This window comes from Diuraphis noxia, unplaced genomic scaffold (assembly GCF_037042655.1).
Source record: "Diuraphis noxia isolate RWA-SAM2 unplaced genomic scaffold, SU_Dnox_SAM2 contig0001, whole genome shotgun sequence".
NCBI classification, from domain to species: Eukaryota; Metazoa; Arthropoda; class Insecta; order Hemiptera; family Aphididae; genus Diuraphis; species Diuraphis noxia.
This window is the reverse complement of record NW_028301711.1, coordinates 77,719,276-77,742,863: the sequence shown is the minus strand read 5'-3', so window position 1 is coordinate 77,742,863 and position 23,588 is coordinate 77,719,276. Positions and strand designations below refer to the sequence as shown.

The window sequence follows — 23,588 nt, the reverse complement described above, 5'->3', positions numbered from 1 at the left end:
CAAGACATTTACAGCAGTAGTAACCCTTTATTTATAATGATTACCATGACTCCACTTTACATTTATTAAGTTCGTCAAATGTATTTTCTTTCTATCAACATATTATGGTAATAAATACCAATATTATACTTCCCTAGTAACACTTGGAGTTTCCCATTAGGCACCAGCTTTGGATTCCAGCTAGGGAGTCCATACAACCTCCAAGGAACTTCCCTGGGGATTTTATATTAAATATATAGAAAAAATAATAATTTATTATTATTATTATTAGATTATACTAGCTAATATACAACTTACAACTTTGCTTTCATCAAAATATAATTTTTCAAACTATAATAATCGTGTACCTATCCCATTATATTGAATAGCAAAGGTTTTAGCATTGATTATAATTTATAGGAATGGGTTAAACTGTTGAAGTTTTATAAAAGTTATCATATTTGAATATGATATTAAGATCTATTTTATTGTTGTGCTCGTACGGGTTGTTCCGTATGAACGTTGTTTTTTCGGTAGTGTGAGGGTTCGATTTTTGGAGAGAGTACAACAAAACAGTTTTAAAGATTTAAATTCTAATATAATTTTATTGTGATTCGAAATATATAATTCACTGTATAATTTATTATTGATGGTTAGAACGACGTACAAGTTTAAAAGAGCTAAGACGACTGACTCTACGGTTCCCTAGCGGGTGCCGTGTAGCCGCAATATTCCGGGAGTCGCCCACACATTAGGCGTTACCCGTAGACTACAATAATATACTCTTATATTCTAATACAACAGGCTAATACAATATACTAATAGCTAATGCGTACATAACAATATGATAATATAGCTGATTTTTGAGTGTCTTCTCTAATAAGAGTTTTAACTGTATTAAGTCTATATAATATAATATATGTGTTAAATGTTAATTGTATACAATATTAGTGACTTTTTTTTGTAACTATAAGTAATTCAAATATTTTGTTTTAACTCTAATTTTACTCTATTTAATTTTTATATGACATATGTCATATAATATTACATAAATGTAAAAAAATATCATCAAAGCTAGTAGACAGCAGTGGCCGTGATTATTTAAAAATTTAACACAAACAAATACAAATATTAAATTTACAAATATAATATATTAAATTATTGTTTTGATTACATTAAAATATTAAATATTTTGTTTTTCACTAATTTCACTATGAACCATAGGAAAGGCGGCAAATGTTCCATTTTCAATTTTTATACACAAAATATTTGTTTACAATAGTTTCAACTTTTCAAATTTTAAATTCTCTGATAAATTACTTAATTGATAAATTTTGAGGTATGAAGATTTGCATGGATATTTATATAATTCTGATTTTACCAAAAACTGCAGTTTTCCTATAATGACTAGTTGTTTTGATTGATATGCAATATTTTCAATAAGTACAAAAGAATCACATATTGTATGGCAGCACCAATCTTTTGAACTATTGGCTGTAAATGTTAAACCATTTATTTTTATTTTTTTTAATTGGGGTGGACGACATGAAAACAGCATTGGCTCATTCTTATGTTGTGACCACATCAGTGGCGTAGTTATGATTTGGTTCTGGGGGGGGGGGATATTTAATTAATTGGATAAACGTGAAGTGGAGGCCAAAGTCCCCCACACCTCCCTAACAGGTTTGTTTTTTAAACATAATTCTATACACAGTTAAATTAATACAAAAATTTTATTTCCATAAATTTTATAATTTATAAAATAAAATCCAATTTCCTTGGTTTTTTGGCTAACTCGTTTATTATCTCCTCTGTGTCAATGTGTACGTTTTTGTGGACAGCCAACATAGTTAATCCATTCAATCGATCCTGTTTAATAACAAATAAGGATTATTAAGTAATTATTATGAAAATGTAATGACAATCGTTTTATGACAATGAATAAAAAGTTAATGATTTTTAGTCTTACTTCAGACATGGTATTTCTTAAATATGTTTTTATTCTTTTTAGGGATGAAAACATCCGCTCAGGTGTTGTAGTGGATACAGGCAATGTACATAAAATTTTGATTAATATAAATATATTAGGAAATAGATTAGCATCACATTCAATAAGCGCTTTAAGAGCTGATTTTGATACAGTATAAGATGATCTGCTTAGTTTGCGCCTCCACAACTTTAGCTCAACCAGTAAAATATCTAAGTTTTCCACATCTGGTTGGTAAAATTCAACCAATTTCTTAAATGAAGTTTCTTCAACTTCAGTCAAAATTGTATTAGAAGAAAATAAACTTTCAAACCCTAAAAATGTAAAACAATTTCAAATACACTAATAAATAATATTTGTTAATATTACTATATAATAATAATATTATATTATTAAACTACCTTTGAAAATGTCTGAGTGTGCCAAAAATCTATTTTCCAATTCAATTATGAAATAATCAACATATGGTATAAAAACAGTTATTTTGTAGTAAGTTTCCGCATCCATTTGTTGATCAGACAATGGATTTGCTCGATTTGTTTGTCTTTTATTCAACCGTTTGACTGTCAACTCAATATCCATTTTAACAGCCATTGCCTATTTTTTTTTTTTAAATGTTTATATAAATAACTAGTATATACTTAACATATATTTGTGTAATTTTTTTAACCTTTGCTTGTAGGAATATTTTGTTGAACTCGTTATCACATTCACTTCTCATAGATTTCAATTCTGAAACAATGTCTTTTGTCAGGTCAACTGCTTCCTTTAAATCAATCCTTTCTTTTTGCAATTGCTTACATAAAGGAAGACCAAATGAAAACAACAGCTAAATACATAAGAAATTACATTTTTAATTCCATAATTTTTACCTATAGATACTTGTTTTAATTTCAATATTTATAAAAAAAAAAAATACCTTAACAACATAGACTGACACTATAAACTCAGAATCCATAGCTTTAAGTAGTAAATTTGCATCTGTAGTAGAACCTGATGAATCATTCCACTCTGAAATTGTCTCTAATGCTTCTAAGACAAACTCAAATAGCTCAACAAAATCATGAACCGCATCATATCTTTGTACCCATCTTGTGGCACAAAGACGTTTAAGAGTTTTCACTTTCATATCAGTATCACTATTTTCAATACAAGACAGCAGAACATTGTTACGTTTGGGTGTATTGAAAAAAACGTACAACTTCTCTATAATTCCCAAACAATTCCTTATAGGTTTAATATTACTAGCAGTTGAGACAGCTAAGTTTAAAGAATGAGCTGCACAATGTATGTACAATGCTTTAGGATACATTGCTCTAACGTGGGCTTGAACGCCTTGCATGTGGCCTGCCATATTACTTGCACCATCGTAACCTTGTCCATATAAATAGTTGCAGTCAACCCCACAACTCATCAATCCTATTATACCAAATTAAAATATCAAAATAAATTGTTTTAAAAAATGTAAGCCATATTTTTTTCAATTACCATTCAATATAGAATCTGCTAAATTTTTGCCTGTCAAGCTTTGAACAGGAATAAATTTTAAAAAATCTTCATTCACATTTTTATTTTTGTCAACATATCTAACACACAAGGCTAACTGTTCAACCACTGATATATCAGTGGTTTCATCAGCCAACACAGTAAAACATTTTGAGTCATTGACTTGATTCACAATCTTTTTCAAAATTACATCACCACACACTGAAATTATTTCATTCTGAATTTGGGGACAAATGAATTTATTTCTGCCTTCTTTCTGTAAAATACTTTTTAAATAGCCATCGCCATCAGCACGGTATTTTAAAATGGCTCTAAAATTGCCTTGATTTATATTATCAAAATCTGTAACATAAATGACTTACATTTAAGTGATACAAAAATATATCAAATATATTATATACAAAAAGCTATGGTGAAATAAATAAATGTATAAAACAAATACTAACCATATATGCTCCCAGAATCATTATGTCCACGCAATGCTAGCTCTTGACGACCACACAATATTATACATTCAATAATTGGTACAAGGCGGCTCCTATTTGACTTAATTTGCTTTGTTCTATTAGAATTTTAAAAAAATATCATAAATATATATTGACAAATAATAAATAATTAACATGACTCATGTCATTGTATACCTTTCGGAATCCAGTCGATCAATTATTGACAATTCTTTATGAGAATATATATTTAAAAAATTGTCAGAATCCAAAATGGAAGATTGATGATAACTCCTTTGTGAATGGGTACGAAAAATCTGAAATGAAAATAAACAATAATAAATATATTAGGTGTACAATATACCGCCAAGGCATATAAATAAAAAAGCATGCAATAAGTGCATATTACAACTACCTCCTTAGCATTTTTCCATTCATTTAAGGCTTTAATTACAAGCTGTCCTAATGGCTGACTATTGATTCCACCAGTTTTAGCAAAAATTACGCAATGTTTGCAGAAAGCTCCATTTTTAAGTTCAGAATATGACAGCCAATTATACTCTGTAAGCCACTTGTACTGAAACCTCAAGCCACGTTTTTTGTTTTTTTCACTTATGGGAAATTTATAGTTAGATGGAGGAACCCACACGTTAGTTAGAATCTAAAATAAATTTTTGTTTATGTAGTTATACAATTTTGAATTTTTGATATAAAATTATTATTCTTACAAGATGTTTATCTTCATCAGAAATTGAATTTCTTTGTATGAATAAACCTACATCATTTTTGTGATATTGCTGTATGTTCAAGGGTTCTTCAATCTTTTATATAAATACACATAAGGCAATAAGCATATTATAAAATGTATAATAAATTAATAACTAAACTCTAAAACATATGCTTACAACGAGCTCAAGCGCAATACATTATGTGGAAATGTTGATAACCAAAATATAAAAAATATAAAATCATAAATACATGCAAATTGTTAGTATGAACCAATAATTTTGATCAAAATGAGAGAAAGTAAGTACTTACATTAATTGGAACTTGAGATGGGAGACCACGACCATCACTATCCTCAATTGAAGTTAACTCAGTTGATTCATTATTAACTGAAGGCTCATTCGGCTTATTCTTGTTTTATATTTTTAATTAAATAGAACAAATTGATATAATTATAACTTATATAAATAATATTACTAAAAGTTCATTTTTAAATGTAACACTGATCTTACCTCATCTTCGTTTACTTCGTCAGCTTTTGATTTTTTTACAAAAAAAGAAAGAATATTATTCTTTCTTTTGTTAATCTCATGCTTATTAGTGATATTCATACTAAAATACTAAATGTGTAGGCGTGTAGCAACAGTTATGGTAATATAAATTTTAACATAAACAGTCACAGAGGCGTCAACAAAAACAAACAGAAAACTATGTAAAACTATTAACTAATAACTATAATATTACGTGGGTAGTAAAAGACATCGTCACATCAAACAACGGTCGTTGGTTGTCGAGTCAGTGGACAGTGGTTATCAGTTTATCATCACAATTATTACGTATCGAAAAAACCACAGATGTCTATAAATAGAAATTTGTAGGAAAAACACTTGGTTAATCTATGGTATTGCGTTTCACGTATGATTGTATGAATGTATCATGAATGATAATATGATAGACGAAATATATAATTTGAGAGCCAAGATAAGGACATGGTGAATTAAATCCGTAATTATAATATATTTTATTATATTATTATAATATATATTTTATATGTCAATACATTAAACATTTAAAAAAAAAAAGGCTCTGGGGGGGATCTATCCCCATCATCCCCCCCCCCCCCATAACTACGCCACTGGACCGCATAATTACATCTATGTCTTTTTCAAGTTCTGGAGTGGGTTTGTCACCTATCTCACTTAGTCTTCTAACTACTTGCCGTATTGGATAACTATATGTTCTTATAAGCTTTAGTAGCTGCTGCATATGATTTTCAAAGCGAAATGCTGAAAATGTATCCAATGAACCATACATTCTACAATCTTCGGCAAGATGAATTAATCCGCGTACATTGTGACTAAGGTTATGAACCCCATACATTATTTTAAATGTAGTTACAAAATGTTTCAACAGGTTTTCGGCATAAAATAAATTTTCTTCAGTAATTTCTCTGCTGCACAATATTGTTATGGCAACATGTAATGTAAGGAAATGTTGATATGTGTCCATTGATATTTTATTTTTAAGAACAATATTGGTCCAATATAAAGAAGAAATGTTCTAAATTCAACTGCTTTCCAGTGTTTATATTCATCAAGAGATCTCGGCTTCCTTTGGAATTCAACTGGAATATTATTATTTACCAAATAATTCTATAAAACAATTTAATATTTTAAATATTTTTTGGAATTGGTAATAGGTTACAGGTATTCTGTATTATACTATTTTTATAATATGAATAATCTACACAGTACACACTATTACAATAAGTATAAGTCTCTAAATATAATATTGTCCGGTCGTCTAGACTCTAGGCGCTATACACTAAAACTTAGACAGTAGACCACCCAGAGCGTTTGCGTCGGCCTGCACGGTGTCTATACTATAATTTGTTTCAGTTAAAAACATAGACCTAAGTTACCTAACCTTCCAAAACCACCAAAATGTTTTACACAACCTCTTATAAAAAAAGGTAGGACATTGTGATTTTCTAAGTTAAATTAGAAATAACATTTTAGCTGTCATACAGTTTATTCAAAAAATTTCAAGTCATCAATTGATATTAACACTCTAATTTTATTATAATTTATTCAATGGATTTGTTTATTTATTTTGTTATAAATTATAATACACTATTTAAAAATCTATGATAAAATTATACAGGTTGTTTGAATGTGATGTACATCTGATGAATGTCATCCATGACTACAGTCTACATGTATGAGTGAGGATAATATTAAATTATTTTATAAATTGTCTACTAAAATTATGAAACACCTATATTATACAATGATCAATATAACATTGTTTTTTTTTTTTTTTAATAGGAAATCATACATGTGCAAATCTCATATCATCGTCTATGGAACCCATTAAAAGTAAGCATAAGTACAAAAATAATGTTAATTTATAATAAATTATGATAAAAACTATTAATTTGCAAATTTTTTTAGAGCTTTTGTTATAGTATTAATATTGCAACTATAAGTATAAATGTATATATTTATCACTGAATTATTTTGTTATAATTTTCAGGTTTAAATGAAAAAGCTCTAAAGTGGTGCAATAATAAAAATGTTAATAAAGTTGTAGCCTTTACTTCTCTGAATAACTCCGAACAATTTAAATCATCTAATGATCTTTTGTTTAGCAGTGATAATGATGATACTCCAATCAAAAGTAATTAGTAAAACTTAATTTAATACAATTTTGAACTATTAATCAATTTTTTTACATTTATACCTATAAGAAACAGATAATCAAATTACTTCATCAAAAATAAGTCCTATAACAGAATCAACCAACTCAACTGATTTTTTCCATAATAAGTTGCACGTGGTAAAACTACTAAGAAAATTAATTGTTAATATTACTTTATTTATTTAAATCTTGATAATATTTAGAATTTATTTCATTTAATTCAAATTTTTTTAAGGAAATAGCATTGTGACGTTTAATGTTAGTCCGTCTACATCAACAACTTCTTTTGATTTATTCCCAAACGACATGGAACACAATGAAACTCCAAAGAAAAATAATTAAGTACACTACTATAAAAGTATATTAATTCTAAATATTTAATATTTTGTTACTTAAATTATATTCGGAAATGGCCAAGCAAGCAGTTGTTGCTGTAAGTCCAACAAATTCAGTTGAAGTAGGATGTATCAAAACTCCGATTAAGGGTAATATTTTTACATAAGTATTTATAATTGTTATAATAATAATAAATTTACTTTACAGTTAATGAACAATTCAACATTGAAGGCGCTTTGAAGTTTCTTATCAAATCTCAAGTTCAAATGGCTCAAAAGTTTGAAATCATAGAAAACAACCAAAAACAAATTTAATCTTAAATTATATATTAATCATTAAAATTGTATAATATTGATTGTTAGTGACACGTAACATAATATTAATGTTTTATTATAAACACAGTTAATAATTTTAAACTAGTACCATATTATTACAGGCAAAGAGGATCAGCAGTTTTAGAGGGTTAGACGACACTACATTTATGAAGTCATCCTTAGATCACTTATTCAGTGACAACATTGGTGTATTAATTTCCTTCACTGGTAGGAAACCATCAAATGCGGTGGAAAAAAAATATGCAATTAAGAGTTCTATGCTGTATAAACTGATATGTGGTAATTTAAAAATTGTCTATTGTTTGAATTCATATTACTGAAAATTAAAAAACAAAATAATATTTTTAAATTTTAGATGTTGGTCGTAGTCGTTACACACACCTCAACTACAAAATTAAGTATCATCTTTAATGTAAATTGTAGAATTAAAATTTTTTTGCTGGATTAAAATATACAATTATGTATCATAAATCATAATATAATTATTTTAAGGTGTTATACATATAATATAGATATGAAGTGAGATATTATAAAATAATTTAATTCATTCATTATTATTCTAACTTTATCAATACATATAATTTTGTATGTATCATATAATAATTATGTAGAATACAATTTCATTATTTATTTATTGTATTATATATTATATATAATATATAATATATAAACTGTGAGGCACTATCTAAAAATGCAGTGTACACATAAATTTTTAGACAGATTGCGCATTTGATTATAATTTTAAACTTTAATACAAACACACTATTCAAATAAATTATTTTTATTATATAATAAAATATGAATAATAGTTTCAATGATTAAATAATTAAATACAGTTATAAATATAACTTTTTATTTTATATCTTTCCTGGGAGTCGTAAACCAAATATTTTTCTTTATAGATTCTATGAACCAAACAATAGTTTGGGAACCTTTGGTGTGTATAGGAAACATTGTATTCTATATGTTTATACTTTAATTGAAAACCATCATTGCTTAATATAATTTTATATATTCTAGACAAACAAAGCTCCACTGCTAAACAGTTGATTATAACAAATGGAAAAAGAGAATTGGACTTAAATACATCACCGATAAACCCTGGTTATTCTATATAATAATACTATTATAATATTATACTAAATTTATTATTATTTAAGAATTTATTTATAGTTAAATGTTAATAAAACTAAGACATTTCTCATTCTTACATAGTAAAATAATGTATAAATAAGATTTATTATTAATAACTTTAATTTTGAAATTTTTTTTTTCAGATACAGAATTTCAAAAAGAAGTCCTATACAAATTATCCTTCATTAAACATGAACTGAGGAGAATTGTAAGCAACCAAATGGAATTAGGTCAACGAATAGAAAATTTGGAAACTCAAAATCTCAGTAATATCTTGCAAACAGCTAATAATAACAAAAATACATACTTACAAGATATACCTGGTTTACCTTTGAACAATATCTCAGATTTAAATGCATTTAATCAGAAATTATCTGGAGATGAAATATTTTGTAATAATGTGGTAAGTATAATAACAACTTACGCCGCCTATATATGTTATTTAATATGTCGTTTATAATTTAAATAATATTTAGTAGTATATATTATATATTTTCTTTTGTATTGTAGAGAAATCAACTAACATATATAGGAGGAAAACATTTTAAGGCGATGATTAAGAGAATAATGGCTAAACTTTTTACCGATGAACTGTTAAAATTTTTTTCATATTCTGGTAAAAAAGGAAAAACCAAATTTTCAGACCAAATGATTTGTCCTATTATTTTTGGTAAGATGAATATAATTTTATCTCAAATATAACAATAATATATGTTAAATGTTTATATTATAATATTATTGCTGTACATAGTTTTAATTCAGTGTAATTAAAATTATTTATCAGATGCTGTTAAAAACCAACCCAAGTTTAAAAATGTTACTCAGAATGAAATGGAAGAAGTAATTAAGTATGTCCTTGCCCAAGCTCCATTCAACATCAAACAACTTCTACTTATTATATAATTATTATAATCTTATTTACATTTATTATACATGGATATATCATAAAGTATAATAAATCAAATAGTAAATATATATATATATTTATAATTTTTATTATTATTTTCATTATACTAATACTAAAAAGTGTTAATTTTTTAATTTTTATTGGTTCAATGTTAATAATTTCATACAATATAAGAATGCATTTTTTGTCTATTCAATATATTATATTATATAAATTTAGTGGTTCTGCAATTTTATAAATTTTCATTTATTATAATTTTATTAATATTATTATACATGAATAATTATATCATAAAGTATAGTAAATCAAACAGTAAATATATAGGTATATATATAATATATATATATATATATATATAGAGTTAGCAGTTACACTGTAGGTGGAATATATTATTGTGGTCTGTGGATCCGAAAGTCGTAATACTTCCGTATTTAACATGTAAATCATTTTCAAAAATAGTTTTATTTTTATGGGTACTATAATGCTATTATAATTTTTAAGTATTAAATGGAAATTTGCAAATAATTAAGTACCAACGAAATGTAAGTATAAGTAGTAAAGAACACTTTCAATATGTAATTGAACTACTTTTAAGAATAAAATTATACAAAGAATGCAAGTGGCTAAATGCAAACAGTGGAAAACGAACAATGCAAAATGTAAATAAACTTCGGGTTTTAAAAAATACCTAAGTAATTTATTATACCTATTTATAATACATGTTATTAGCAGTGCCGGCCCAAGATACGGGTGAACCGGGCGGTTGCCCGGGGCGCTACTTTTTTAGGGGCGCTTTTAAGATACGAATATTTTATAAATTTTAGCGTAATATTTATTAAAATTGACAATAATATAGCTAAATGACTAAATTAATAATTATCTATGACGGAATATTCTGTTATATATATTTTTTTTATAGATTTTACTCCACTTTCTAGTTTTTATCATTATATTACAAATAATTAAAAAATAATATACAATGATATAATATAATCATTATCTCGGGTAAACCAAAAAATTATGTGTTACAGCCGATACGTCTATAAATTGTATCCAAATAAGTTTTGCCGTCCTTTATACCTATTCATAAATATAAGAATTTCAAACAAAATATGTAGGTAAGTATAAAAAGTATTAAATCTATTATGGAGCATTTGATTAAGGGCGCCTTTCAAAAAGTTATATACTATATATTTAAAAATGTATTCATTAATATTATATTATTAGTTAGATTTTGTTTTCTTATGTTTTCAGGCTTTATTAAATATTAATGAAATTGACTTAAAATCTGAGCTGGTAGCAAAAAATTGTTATGATCAATTGAAAAATATTAACAATCCTCAGGAACATTTAAAGCGGCTTCAGTTCCAACGAGTTCCGCATCTTGTGAGAGAACATTCTCAGCAATGCGTCGAATAAAAATAAGGTCAACCATGTTACCAAATAGATTTTCTAAGCTATCTATCATAGCAATTGAAAGAGATTTGTCAAACGTTCTCAACAAAGAAAATATTTTAAATAAATTTTCTAATACTGAGCGGAGGCTTAAGCTGTAAATTGGAATAATATGTTAATATATAAATATTTAACATCAATACCATTTTGTTTATCATTTGTTTTATAAATAATAATGAATAATTTGTTTGTGGGATGTGTTGGGGGGGGGGGGGTGGTGGAGCCCCCCACTTAATTTACTTATTATAAAAATTCTAGGGCTGAAGCCACCCTAACTTTAAGGTCTAGTTACGCCTATTGCCTCGATGTCATCGACACAATTAAACCTTGATGGATATGAATATATATCATTTGTGTGCAAAACCTCTGGAAATGCTACTATATATAAAATTATTCTAAGGCACAATAATTTAAATGATGAGCCAAATTCAACGTTCGAGCAAAAATTTAAGGTACCTAAAATAAATTATATAAATAAATAAATTTATTGTACAACTATTTTTAATATTATCTTTTTTGCAAAGATTTTAAAAGGTTAACATCGATTCAGAAATCATAGTAAAACTTCCGATTTAATAATTTAACCCATATTATAGGGGTAAAATAATAACGGATGGACCAACGATAAATGTGAAAAATATTACTAATTTTGGTATTCAAGTGGCTGGAGGCGTTTATGAACATTTTAAACAATCATAATTATCGTCATTTGTGGTGGATCAAATTTGGGCCGAGTCCTAACTCCTAAAGAGATGCAAACTGAATCATGTTTTCAAAAAGAATCATGTTATGTCCTAAATCATAATTATACAATACAAATTTATGATTATTACCATATTTTTGATTATTATTATACAGTACATAATATGTCTTTGAAATAAAATAACTTACTTTAAAATAAATAATGAATAACAGATCATGTATTTTTTTCCATTACTGGCTCGAAGACCATCAAGAGCCTCTTTTTATTGTTCAACTTTTTCTTTATGTGTCTTGTCTCTATTTTCCACAGATATTTTTCTGTTCTCTTCTATAGCAAATATAACTTTATCCACTGACGGCATATGATTTAATTTTTTCTTTAGTTGATAATGACCATTGGCGTTAGTAGCGATAAGAGAAGATTCTTCTGTTGTAGAATAAACACGTTTACCAGTCGATGATGCAGTGGAAACTGGTGGAATACAGGGCTTGGAACCAATCAAACTATCCATTAAATTGTAATAGGCCCATGTTTTGGACCCCATTCCCTGACTTTCCATTATGATCCTTTATAGATGTATACGATCTTTTTAAGGTGTTAAATTTCGACTGGCATTGTGGACCAGTAACATGATGCTTCTTTTTCAATAATTCCTCAGCTATATTTAGCCAATTATTTTTTTGAGATATCCGACCCGAATAAAAATCATCAGTTATTTTTCTGTACTCCTCAATAAAAAAAAGTATTGCCTCATGAGGCCACTTAAAAACATTATTGTCGGTTTCATTGTTTATATTTTGTTCCATTGGCAAAGTTTCATTTTGACCAACTGACTCACTTTCATTAAGTAAAGACGATTCTCCATCACTTACATCCATGAGTCTCAAATATTTAGCTTTATTCAGCATTTTATATGAATTTGTCTGCATCCAAACCACAACCAAGAATTTTGACCATATTTATGTTGGTTGGGCATCCATCAAACGTAAGAGAGACAATTGTTACTCCAGTTTTAGTTAGAAGGTCTACACAACGATTAACTAATTCTGCTTTCTGTGAACTATTAATGTGACTAAACGAGAGCCCTCATGTATACATAACAAAATTATATGGGAGTGTGAGTGTGTGGAAAAAAAGGAAAAATTTAAAGGTATTATAACAATTGATCAATTGATTTTAAATGTACGTATTGTAAAATATTAAACACGAAAACCATACACTGTCTTCGGCGCAATTTAAAAGTAACAAAAGTCATGTAGAGTACATTGAACCTATTTTGTGTAAATATTAATATTTAATGCAGTGTTACTACTACCTATTAAATGTTATATAGCCGTATAATAATAGTTGTTTTATCAAATACAAAATATTAAAAATTACCTACCTATTAACTGTTATTATATCTATATGATTTAGTGCCTCGGTGGAACTATATACTATAATATAGGTACCCGAGTAGCAAATTTGTAATGCAGAGTCGGTGTCGAAGAACCGTGCTTAAAGCACCGTGCAGACACAGTGCAAGGGGACAAAAATAATTTGTTTAGGTTCAAAACACATGTGAGGGTGTAAAATGTTACGGTGAAAATGGCAATGTTTAAATTAAACCTATATTTGGGTTCACATTGAGTGCTTGGGTGTCAAAAAAGCACGGTTCAATTATCGAGCAACCATGTATTTTATTACGGTGCTCCTATTGTTCAACGGTTAAAAAATATAAAGAAGTATTACAACGATGATTGATATGCCGTTATTATATAATATTATAACCTCGCGTTTTGTTATCACTAAAAAAGTCTATTCATTTCAATATTTGAGTGCATTTTACTTATTTTATTATTACCTATTATAGTTATTCAACGTAGGTACATCATCATAGTTCGTCATTTACACAATTATATATACAGTATATACGACAATTAAACTGATTTCATTTAAAAATGTAAGTATATATTTACAATATAATATATTATGTTAATATTAAGCTGTATTTATTGTAAAATGACTTTATAAAGAATGGATAAAAGAAATAGAAAATAATTAATAAAAATGTGCAGGTATATATAATATAATAAACATATACTATATTGTACTAATATATACTATAACAGATTAGGTATATATTAAACATGTGATTTCTTGTGTTTATATATTTACATACCTATTATGTTTTACATATTATAATATATTTTTATGTCATGTACCTACAATATACAATCTTATTAGCATTTGATCTTAGTTGCAATCGGAAATAATTAAGTACCTACTAATACTATTAACTAACATTAAATTATTTCTCAGATAAGTGTTTATTTGAATGTATTAAACAAGAAAAAGTAACGAGTAATTTAGTAATTTTACTATAAAAAAAAAACTAAATTACTGGAAATTAATTTACCATCAAAGTACTTAAAGATTCCTGTAAACTTCCTAATTTCCTATTAACTTAAGATAATAGTGATAATACGTATATAGTTACTCGTGGTTACTCCTTAACACTGCTTATCAGTATTCACTACTATTTATAGTATACCTGTCAGTCTATAAATGGACATTTATATTTAGGTAGGTAGATACTTATAAGTTATAACTTTATAAATTATACTACAGGTATATTATTATTATTATTATTATTATTGGTATGGTATCTGTCAAAAAGAAAAGTTGAATATTTGTTTGATTTTATTTATATCAATTAGATTATGAATATTACTATTCTTAACTGCTATAGCAGTACATGTATACATGCCTACCAATGTAAAGAATATCTATAAGTAGATAGTATATAGGTATATAAGATATTAAGATCTATTTAAATGAATGTTTAAAATAATTATACATTGTTTTCATTTTCATAATACTTAATGCTTTTAATCAATTCAACTATTTGAGATTCTATGATTAAAACATTACCTATTTTTTTTGCTCTACTTTACTTTTTTAATTATACCCACCAAAAATAATTAATAAATAAAAAATAATAATTATTGTAGTATGTATTTTTTAGTTATGATTTAAGTTATGCTATTGACATAATATACAACTATACAAGTATTAAGCGGTACAATTATAGCTTCCTAATCATAATTTTTTGAGACATTAATAAAGTACTAAAGTAGATATTGTTTTATTAGATATATCTACTCATTAATAGGTAGGTACTTAGGTATTGGTAATAACTAATAGGTATTGATCATTGATGTATTTTATGTATTCAAGTAATATATAATTTAAATTATTTAAATTATTGTTCACTGTATTAAATTTACTTTAGGCCTAATATCCACTTAAGTAAATCAACGCGTTACCGAAGCAGAAAAAGTGCAGCAATAAGAGGTTCAATTGATGCATGTTTTTATAATGAGGTACTATGCCATTATAGCTATAGAGGAAAAACAAAAAAAAATTTGTTGTGCTGGAGTTATACAATGTAATACGTGGTAAATAAAAAAAAATTTATTCTTAATATTTGTATAGAATGAAGTTATAGAAAAAAAACTCCAAGCAAAAGTGTTATTATATAAAATATAGCAGCGGTTCCCAAACTTTTTTTATTCAAGGCTCCCTAATAATTAAACATTTTTTTTCACGCCTCCCCTAAAGAATATTCAATAAAATAGGTTTAAAATAGTTTAATATATAATATTTATTAGTTTTAAATTTAAATTTTGATGACAAAAAAAACAGTAAACTTAATATTTTATTCTATACAAAATAATAGTTTCAACAATATTTTTATCGGATCTAAAATAATTGATCTAACATCTAAGAATAACAATATGTGTAAAATTCCAACCGCGCGCCGCGCCGCCCTTGTTAAGTGCTCGCGCCTCCTTTGGGTGGCGCGCCACACAGTTTGGGAACCGCTGAAATATAGTATTATTAGTATTGATGCTTGAATTAAAACCATAAATAAATACTAAATAGGGTGTTGTTTTCAAATTGATTTTAAAAATATTGTGTTTAGATTTTTGATATTGATTTAACTGCTAAAAAAAAGTTTTATAATATATTTATATATATAATATATATATGATATTTAATTTTTTACTGAAAAAAAAAATAGATAATTGTTTTAAGAATTACCTATATTAATTATTTTTATTTATTTTTCTAGAGGCTTTATCTGGTTTAATAAAAACGGCGTCGGATGAAACAACATTCCATAAAGTAGTTGATAACTACTTAAGACATGCAAAATAATTATATATACATAATATATTGATAAGTGTAAAGTTATTTTTACTATTTTTTTTTTTTTAATATTATGTTATATTTATGCTAATAAAGTAATTAGTCAAACATAATATGAATTGGCATTTTATTGATATATTTGTTTATTTTTACCAATAAATTAGTTTTAATAATGTTATAGTAAAATATTATATTTTAAAATATATTTTATGCATAAAATATATATTTAGATATACCTAAACCTAAGCACGGTAATATTACAAACCGTTGAGCAATTACAGCACCGTAATATTTTACACCGTGGCACAGTTAATAAATTTACTTCTTCACTAATGATGCACGGTCTGAAAAACCACCTTGGTTCCGTTTTTGAACCGACAACTGCACCATTAACGCACGGTTAAAATGTTCACAGTAGCACCGTGTACTGACGCTTACACGCGCGGATGATGCACGGTGTTCTCTGTATAAAAGTTCGGTATTCAAATCAACCTTCTGCACTGTGCAGTGAAGAGAATTTGCACCGTGCTTTTAACAATCATTTACTGATGGCAGAGCACGCAATGTGAACTGAATTTGCTACTCGGGTAATTGAGAATCGTTAAAAGAACGGTTTATATGGTGCAAATATGCATGGTTTAAAAATAAAAAAATATTCAATAATATCAAAAATAAAACGCATTTCAACGAAGGTGCAAAATAAAAACCTGTGCCAAATTTGTATACTATATATCATTTTTATTTTTATTGTAAACAGTATTAAATATTGATTGAGGCTCTTAAAAATAACCTCCTGGAATGACAGCTGGTCGACCAGTAAGTCTCCGTTCAACAGACAATACATTCATTGTATAATTTTGTGCCCTGTGAGCTCAATTGTGTATTTCAAATGATTGTTGTTTCCAAGAACCAGAGACCACCCAAAACTAAGTTTTACAGCAATGCATGCCTATACGTTTTCACAACAATATATGGCCACCCGCTGTCATATTGGCCGCCTCCACGAAACTGAACGATCTTTGTCTGTATTTGGTCTTGATAATATGGCTATGTGTCGTATATATTTATATTTATATACGAAAAGTTCACATCATATTTTGACGTTCATAATTTTCCTTTTGGGAATGTAATTCAAATTAAATACAAAATGAGAAATTTAAAAATTAAATAACTTTTTAACAGTTGAAACACTTGAAACTGCAATAATTGATTTTCACTAGATTTTACTTTAGCAACCAGATTTATGAGAAACTCGGATTTTGTTTTTTATGATCAGTGAGGGGGTAAACATTTTAGAAACAGACGACCAAATTTTAGTACAGTTTGAAATTAGTCCGAAATTAGTTACATACTCGTACTTAAAAAAAGGTTCCGGCAGAAAATTTCCCATTATGACATTCACCGGTAAGCGATCTTTGATAAAATGGGAAGTCAAAAACGTTGTCTTGGACGTTGAGCGGAAGGTGACGGTCAGCGCGTTGAGATTATTATCTTGTTTCGATCATGCCGGAGAATTATTTTAATTTATCATTTTTAAATTCCGAGTGGAGTGAAACAATGCATTATATTTATAATTATGTTTTTCTTCTATCTGTCTTTCACATTTACGGTATAAAAAAAGTTTTGATTTTTAAGTTTAGCATATTTTCTGTTAGAAATAGTTAATTTATTTGATATTTTTAAGAGATCAAAATTGAAAATTCTTTGTAAATTTTGAAAGCATCTTGAATAGTAAAAAAGTGAAAAAAATGGTAATTTTAACGCATATACGATTTTTAAAAGAATCGATTTTTTTTATGTAACCTGCAACTAAAAACCAAACGACTGTAGACACTTGATATTTTTATATCATGATATTTATATTTGAAATATAAAGGTAAATGAAACAAGACAAATGTTGTATATTAAGTTAAATAATATAGTTTATCTATTATGAATAACAAAATGATTAACATAATATTGCAGAATAATAATCTTTTTATTAATAGCATAGTATTATATACACACCCTGATATGTGATAAATTACATAAAAATAAAAATTATAGTAACCATAAACCTTATATGGCTTATATAAAATAATAATAATAATAATATTAATAATTAACTAATAACAAAATAAAAATAAAAATAGTATCCATCATAGACCTCATATGGCTTATATAAATCGTCCATTAATAGCTGGTGTAGGTAATCCACAATTTTCTGGATGGAGAACAAACAACTTTGTTATAAAAACTAATAAATCTGATTGTTGTGTAAAAACAAACAATGGAAGTATATTATTGATTGAAAACATAGCTACGTGTGAATCTTCTAAGATAATTATGGTGATTGGTAGATGTTATGAACAAAAAGTACCATTATTCCTACAACCATGTAGTTCAACTTTATTTGGAATTTACAAAGTTTCTAAATTAGGCGCTCTTCAAACATTTTATATTGATGATATTAAAGAAAAACTAGTTTGTTTGCCTTTAAATGAAAATATTGGATTGATGATAATAATTCCATTCATTCACAATCATGAATAATATTAATATTTACTAATATTGGTTAGACATTAACCATATATATTATAAAAAGTATGTATTTATTTGAACAAATCATTTCAATAAATATATTTTTAGGTCTTGGATTGTTGTATTATTTGTCGATGCCAATGTTATCCAACATGTTCCTAGAATTTGGCTTAAAAAAGTACAACATAAGAAGTCAGCTGTATCTAAAAAAAAATTATTATGTTGGTTTCCCTTTACTAAAACTGATTTTCCAAATACAAAAGTGCATTTCAAAAGAGACCAAATACAAAAAATGATACATAAATGTTATGTACCTAATAATACGGATGGAACATGGTTTAAATGTAAACATATTGCTGGTCCTTTTTGTGGGTATAATACTTTGTATATCTATAATGTCTTATGTTGAATTTCATTTAGATCACATTTTTATTTTAGACATATTACTAAATTTTTAAATATATTCTGTTATATATAGATAGTGAAATGCTTTCTAGAATGGTTGCAAAAGCCTGGTCTGACGAAAGCCAGAGTTGTGATGCATCTGAAGATTCATTTAGTGATGAAACTAGTGATGATAACAATACTGTCACTAAAAATGTAAGAAGTATTCGTAATAAGAAGAAGCTAAAACGTTTTTCACCAGATTTGTTTTCGAAGAAAGCTAAAACTTGTACTGAACATGATAAACCATCAATACTTTCAGAAATACCTAGTCCACCCAGTAGACCTTTAGCTGATCATAGCAATAAAAAAAAAGCTAAACATCAATCAAAATATGTAGAATCAGGTATATTATTATAATTAAATATTTTGTTTTGCTAAAACTATTCTCATATAAGTGGTTTTTAATATTTATTTGTAGTTACTAGTTGCAGTAATGAAATTGAACAAAATATGTCATTAACCACATCAACCAACATTGATTTGGATGAAAAATTATTAAATATCTTAATGAAAGAGAGTGATACTTTAGGTATGTTTTTTATTTGAATACTTAATACATTTCATAAAATAATATCATAATGTTTCACTGGTATAGAATATTAAAAATGATGATATTATTTTATGCATATATAATAAATATATATTATAGTAATAATATGTGATTCTTTTTAAGATTTATTTTTAAATAACAATGAAACATCAAATGAAACTAACGATGTAAAAAAAAAATAAAAAGAAACCTTATGTCCTTATCTTTATTTTGCAGTATTTTTGTTGTTTTGCTGTAACTTTATCAATTTTGGACTTAGGAAGTTGGTTCAATTATTAAAATTCATTAAAAAATTAGGCAAAAAAATATCAGTGGTTAAAATAGGTGGTTGTCATTTAAGAAAAAAAAGTTGTATTGCGCATGCGCAAATCTAATTAAGTTAAAAAAGTTCATAGGCCATTAAAATGTGTATTTTTATGTCATAACAACCATCTAGAAAACAGTTTTCAAATTGCAGGACCTTACTCAAAGATATCGAGTGTTCTCAATTAGCGATTACTCACTAAACAAAAAAACATATTATTAATAATTTACTTATAATGATAATATACATAATAAATTATTGATGTGTCAAAAGTAAGGAAATTTGGTAAAAAAAAAAAATAGGATACTTCACAGACCTCATATGGCTTATATAAACAAAAAAATGTTTTACTCTGTATTATTTTTTTAAATTTTTCTACAGCATCACAACAACAAGAGTTTTGATCTTTTTCAACTGAAACTTTATAAAATTTAATAAAAAAAATGTTACTGAAATCTATAAACAAAATTGATTACCTGATAAATGCATATTATTATCATAAGTTATCTCATCATCATCGTTTATTGAATTGGTGCTGCAGTCTTCATCAAAATCAAATAAACTTTTTTTAACTGCTCCCACTTATAGTACAACTCAACATTATTATATAATATTATAGTGAAACATAATAATATAATATTTTAAGTAGGTAATAATATAATATAATATTCCTATTCCTATTCCTTGATTATATTACCTATATTATATTATATAGGATATATAACATTATACATATTATATTAGAATGCACAATAATTATTTTGTAAAACAAATAAGCTGTTGGGAATAAATAAAAAAAAAACTAGCAGCTAATTTTTTTAGCCGAGTATATGCACAATTTAAAAAGGTTAGATTAGGGAACTCATGTCATTATACCTAATATACAATTGTCATTGATAACTTACTATTATAATTACTTAGTAATACAAATCAAAGTAAGCAGACTGTCATTTATGTTTGCATTTTGTTTTTCATCGCTTGATATTAAGTGCTTGTAGTTATTATTGACTATAATATCATTATTCATATGCATATCAAAATTACCATTATTAAGCTTTATTGAATCGGTTAATATAGACAAACAATATTGTTTAGATTAGGTCGGGATAATTATTTTAAGTAAATAAATACCTTAATAATATAAAATATACCATAAATAAATAGAATTATTTTCAAAACTCTGATTTTCTGTCACAGTATTGCCTATTCTCAAAAAAAAAATATGAATACATACCGCATAATAATATAGTGCATATTGGTTTAATTAAAATGAATTGTGGAATAAAATGTTTTGAAAAGTGCAATTAAATAGGTATAGTATATCTACCTTGCATACAGTCATTATAATTGCTTATTTGCAAATCATTCTCTCTGTTGAGTACATCGTTAGTTTCATTTGATGTTTCATTGTTATTTAAAAATATATCTTAAAACGAATCGCATATTATTACTATAATATATATATATTATATATGCATAAAATAATATCATCATTTTTAATATTCTATACCAGTGAAACACTATGATATTATTTTATGAAATGTATTAAGTATTCAAATAAAAAACATACCTAAAGTATCACTCTCTTTCATTAAGTTATTTAATAATTTTTCATCCAAATCAATGTTGGTTGATGTGGTTAATGACATATTTTGTTCAATTTCATTACTGCAACTAGTAACTACAAATAAATATTAAAAACCACTTATATGAGAATAGTTTTAGCAAAACAAAATATTTAATTATAATAATATACCTGATTCTACATATTTTGATTGATGTTTAGCTTTTTTTTTATTGCTATGATCAGCTAAAGGTCTACTGGGTGGACTAGGTATTTCTGAAAGTATTGATGGTTTATCATGTTCAGTACAAGTTTTAGCTTTCTTCGAAAACAAATCTGGTGAAAAACGTTTTAGCTTCTTCTTATTACGAATACTTCTTACATTTTTAGTGACAGTATTGTTATCATCACTAGTTTCATCACTAAATGAATCTTCAGATGCATCACAACTCTGGCTTTCGTCAGACCAGGCTTTTGCAACCATTCTAGAAAGCATTTCACTATCTATATATAACAGAATATATTTAAAAATTTAGTAATATGTCTAAAATAAAAATGTGATCTAAATGAAATTCAACATAAGACATTATAGATATACAAAGTATTATACCCACAAAAAGGACCAGCAATATGTTTACATTTAAACCATGTTCCATCCGTATTATTAGGTACATAACATTTATGTATCATTTTTTGTATTTGGTCTCTTTTGAAATGCACTTTTGTATTTGGAAAATCAGTTTTAGTAAAGGGAAACCAACATAATAATTTTTTTTTAGATACAGCTGACTTCTTATGTTGTACTTTTTTAAGCCAAATTCTAGGAACATGTTGGATAACATTGGCATCGACAAATAATACAACAATCCAAGACCTAAAAATATATTTATTGAAATGATTTGTTCAAATAAATACATACTTTTTATAATATATATGGTTAATGTCTAACCAATATTAGTAAATATTAATATTATTCATGATTGTGAATGAATGGAATTATTATCATCAATCCAATATTTTCATTTAAAGGCAAACAAACTAGTTTTTCTTTAATATCATCAATATAAAATGTTTGAAGAGCGCCTAATTTAGAAACTTTGTAAATTCCAAATAAAGTTGAACTACATGGTTGTAGGAATAATGGTACTTTTTGTTCATAACATCTACCAATCACCATAATTATCTTAGAAGATTCACACGTAGCTATGTTTTCAATCAATAATATACTTCCATTGTTTGTTTTTACACAACAATCAGATTTATTAGTTTTTATAACAAAGTTGTTTGTTCTCCATCCAGAAAATTGTGGATTACCTACACCAGCTATTAATGGACGATTTATATAAGCCATATGAGGTCTATGATGGATACTATTTTTATTTTTATTTTGTTATTAGTTAATTATTAATATTATTATTATTATTATTTTATATAAGCCATATAAGGTTTATGGTTACTATAATTTTTATTTTTATGTAATTTATCACATATCAGGGTGTGTATATAATACTATGCTATTAATAAAAAGATTATTATTCTGCAATATTATGTTAATCATTTTGTTATTCATAATAGATAAACTATATTATTTAACTTAATATACAACATTTGTCTTGTTTCATTTACCTTTATATTTCAAATATAAATATCATGATATAAAAATATCAAGTGTCTACAGTCGTTTGGTTTTTAGTTGCAGGTTACATAAAAAAAATCGATTCTTTTAAAAATCGTATATGCGTTAAAATTACCATTTTTTTCACTTTTTTACTATTCAAGATGCTTTCAAAATTTACAA

At 26.3% G+C, this 23,588-nt stretch overlaps 2 protein-coding genes and 1 pseudogene across 2 annotated transcripts; 2 read left to right on the top strand and 1 right to left on the bottom strand.

Moving 5' to 3' along the window:
- The window catches only part of LOC149061806 (uncharacterized), a 340,578-nt pseudogene that overhangs the window by 54,996 nt on the left and 261,994 nt on the right, over positions 1-23,588 (top strand).
- Positions 1,694-5,293, bottom strand: LOC149061832 (52 kDa repressor of the inhibitor of the protein kinase-like). Its single transcript, XM_089218089.1, has 12 exons — positions 5,154-5,293; positions 4,954-5,052; positions 4,644-4,736; positions 4,331-4,576; positions 4,114-4,232; positions 3,919-4,034; positions 3,455-3,814; positions 2,886-3,385; positions 2,637-2,795; positions 2,368-2,563; positions 1,949-2,280; positions 1,694-1,848 (listed from the first exon to the last, which is right to left on the bottom strand). Exons 1-12 carry the CDS (start codon positions 5,250-5,252, stop codon positions 1,735-1,737), a joined length of 2,433 nt encoding a protein of 810 aa, XP_089074215.1. The 5' UTR covers positions 5,253-5,293; the 3' UTR covers positions 1,694-1,734.
- Positions 8,827-10,064, top strand: LOC149061831 (uncharacterized). Its single transcript, XM_089218106.1, has 4 exons — positions 8,827-9,116; positions 9,290-9,549; positions 9,657-9,816; positions 9,931-10,064. The coding sequence occupies exons 2-4, from the start codon at positions 9,367-9,369 to the stop codon at positions 10,047-10,049; spliced, it is 462 nt and encodes a 153-aa protein (XP_089074232.1). The 5' UTR covers positions 8,827-9,116; positions 9,290-9,366; the 3' UTR covers positions 10,050-10,064.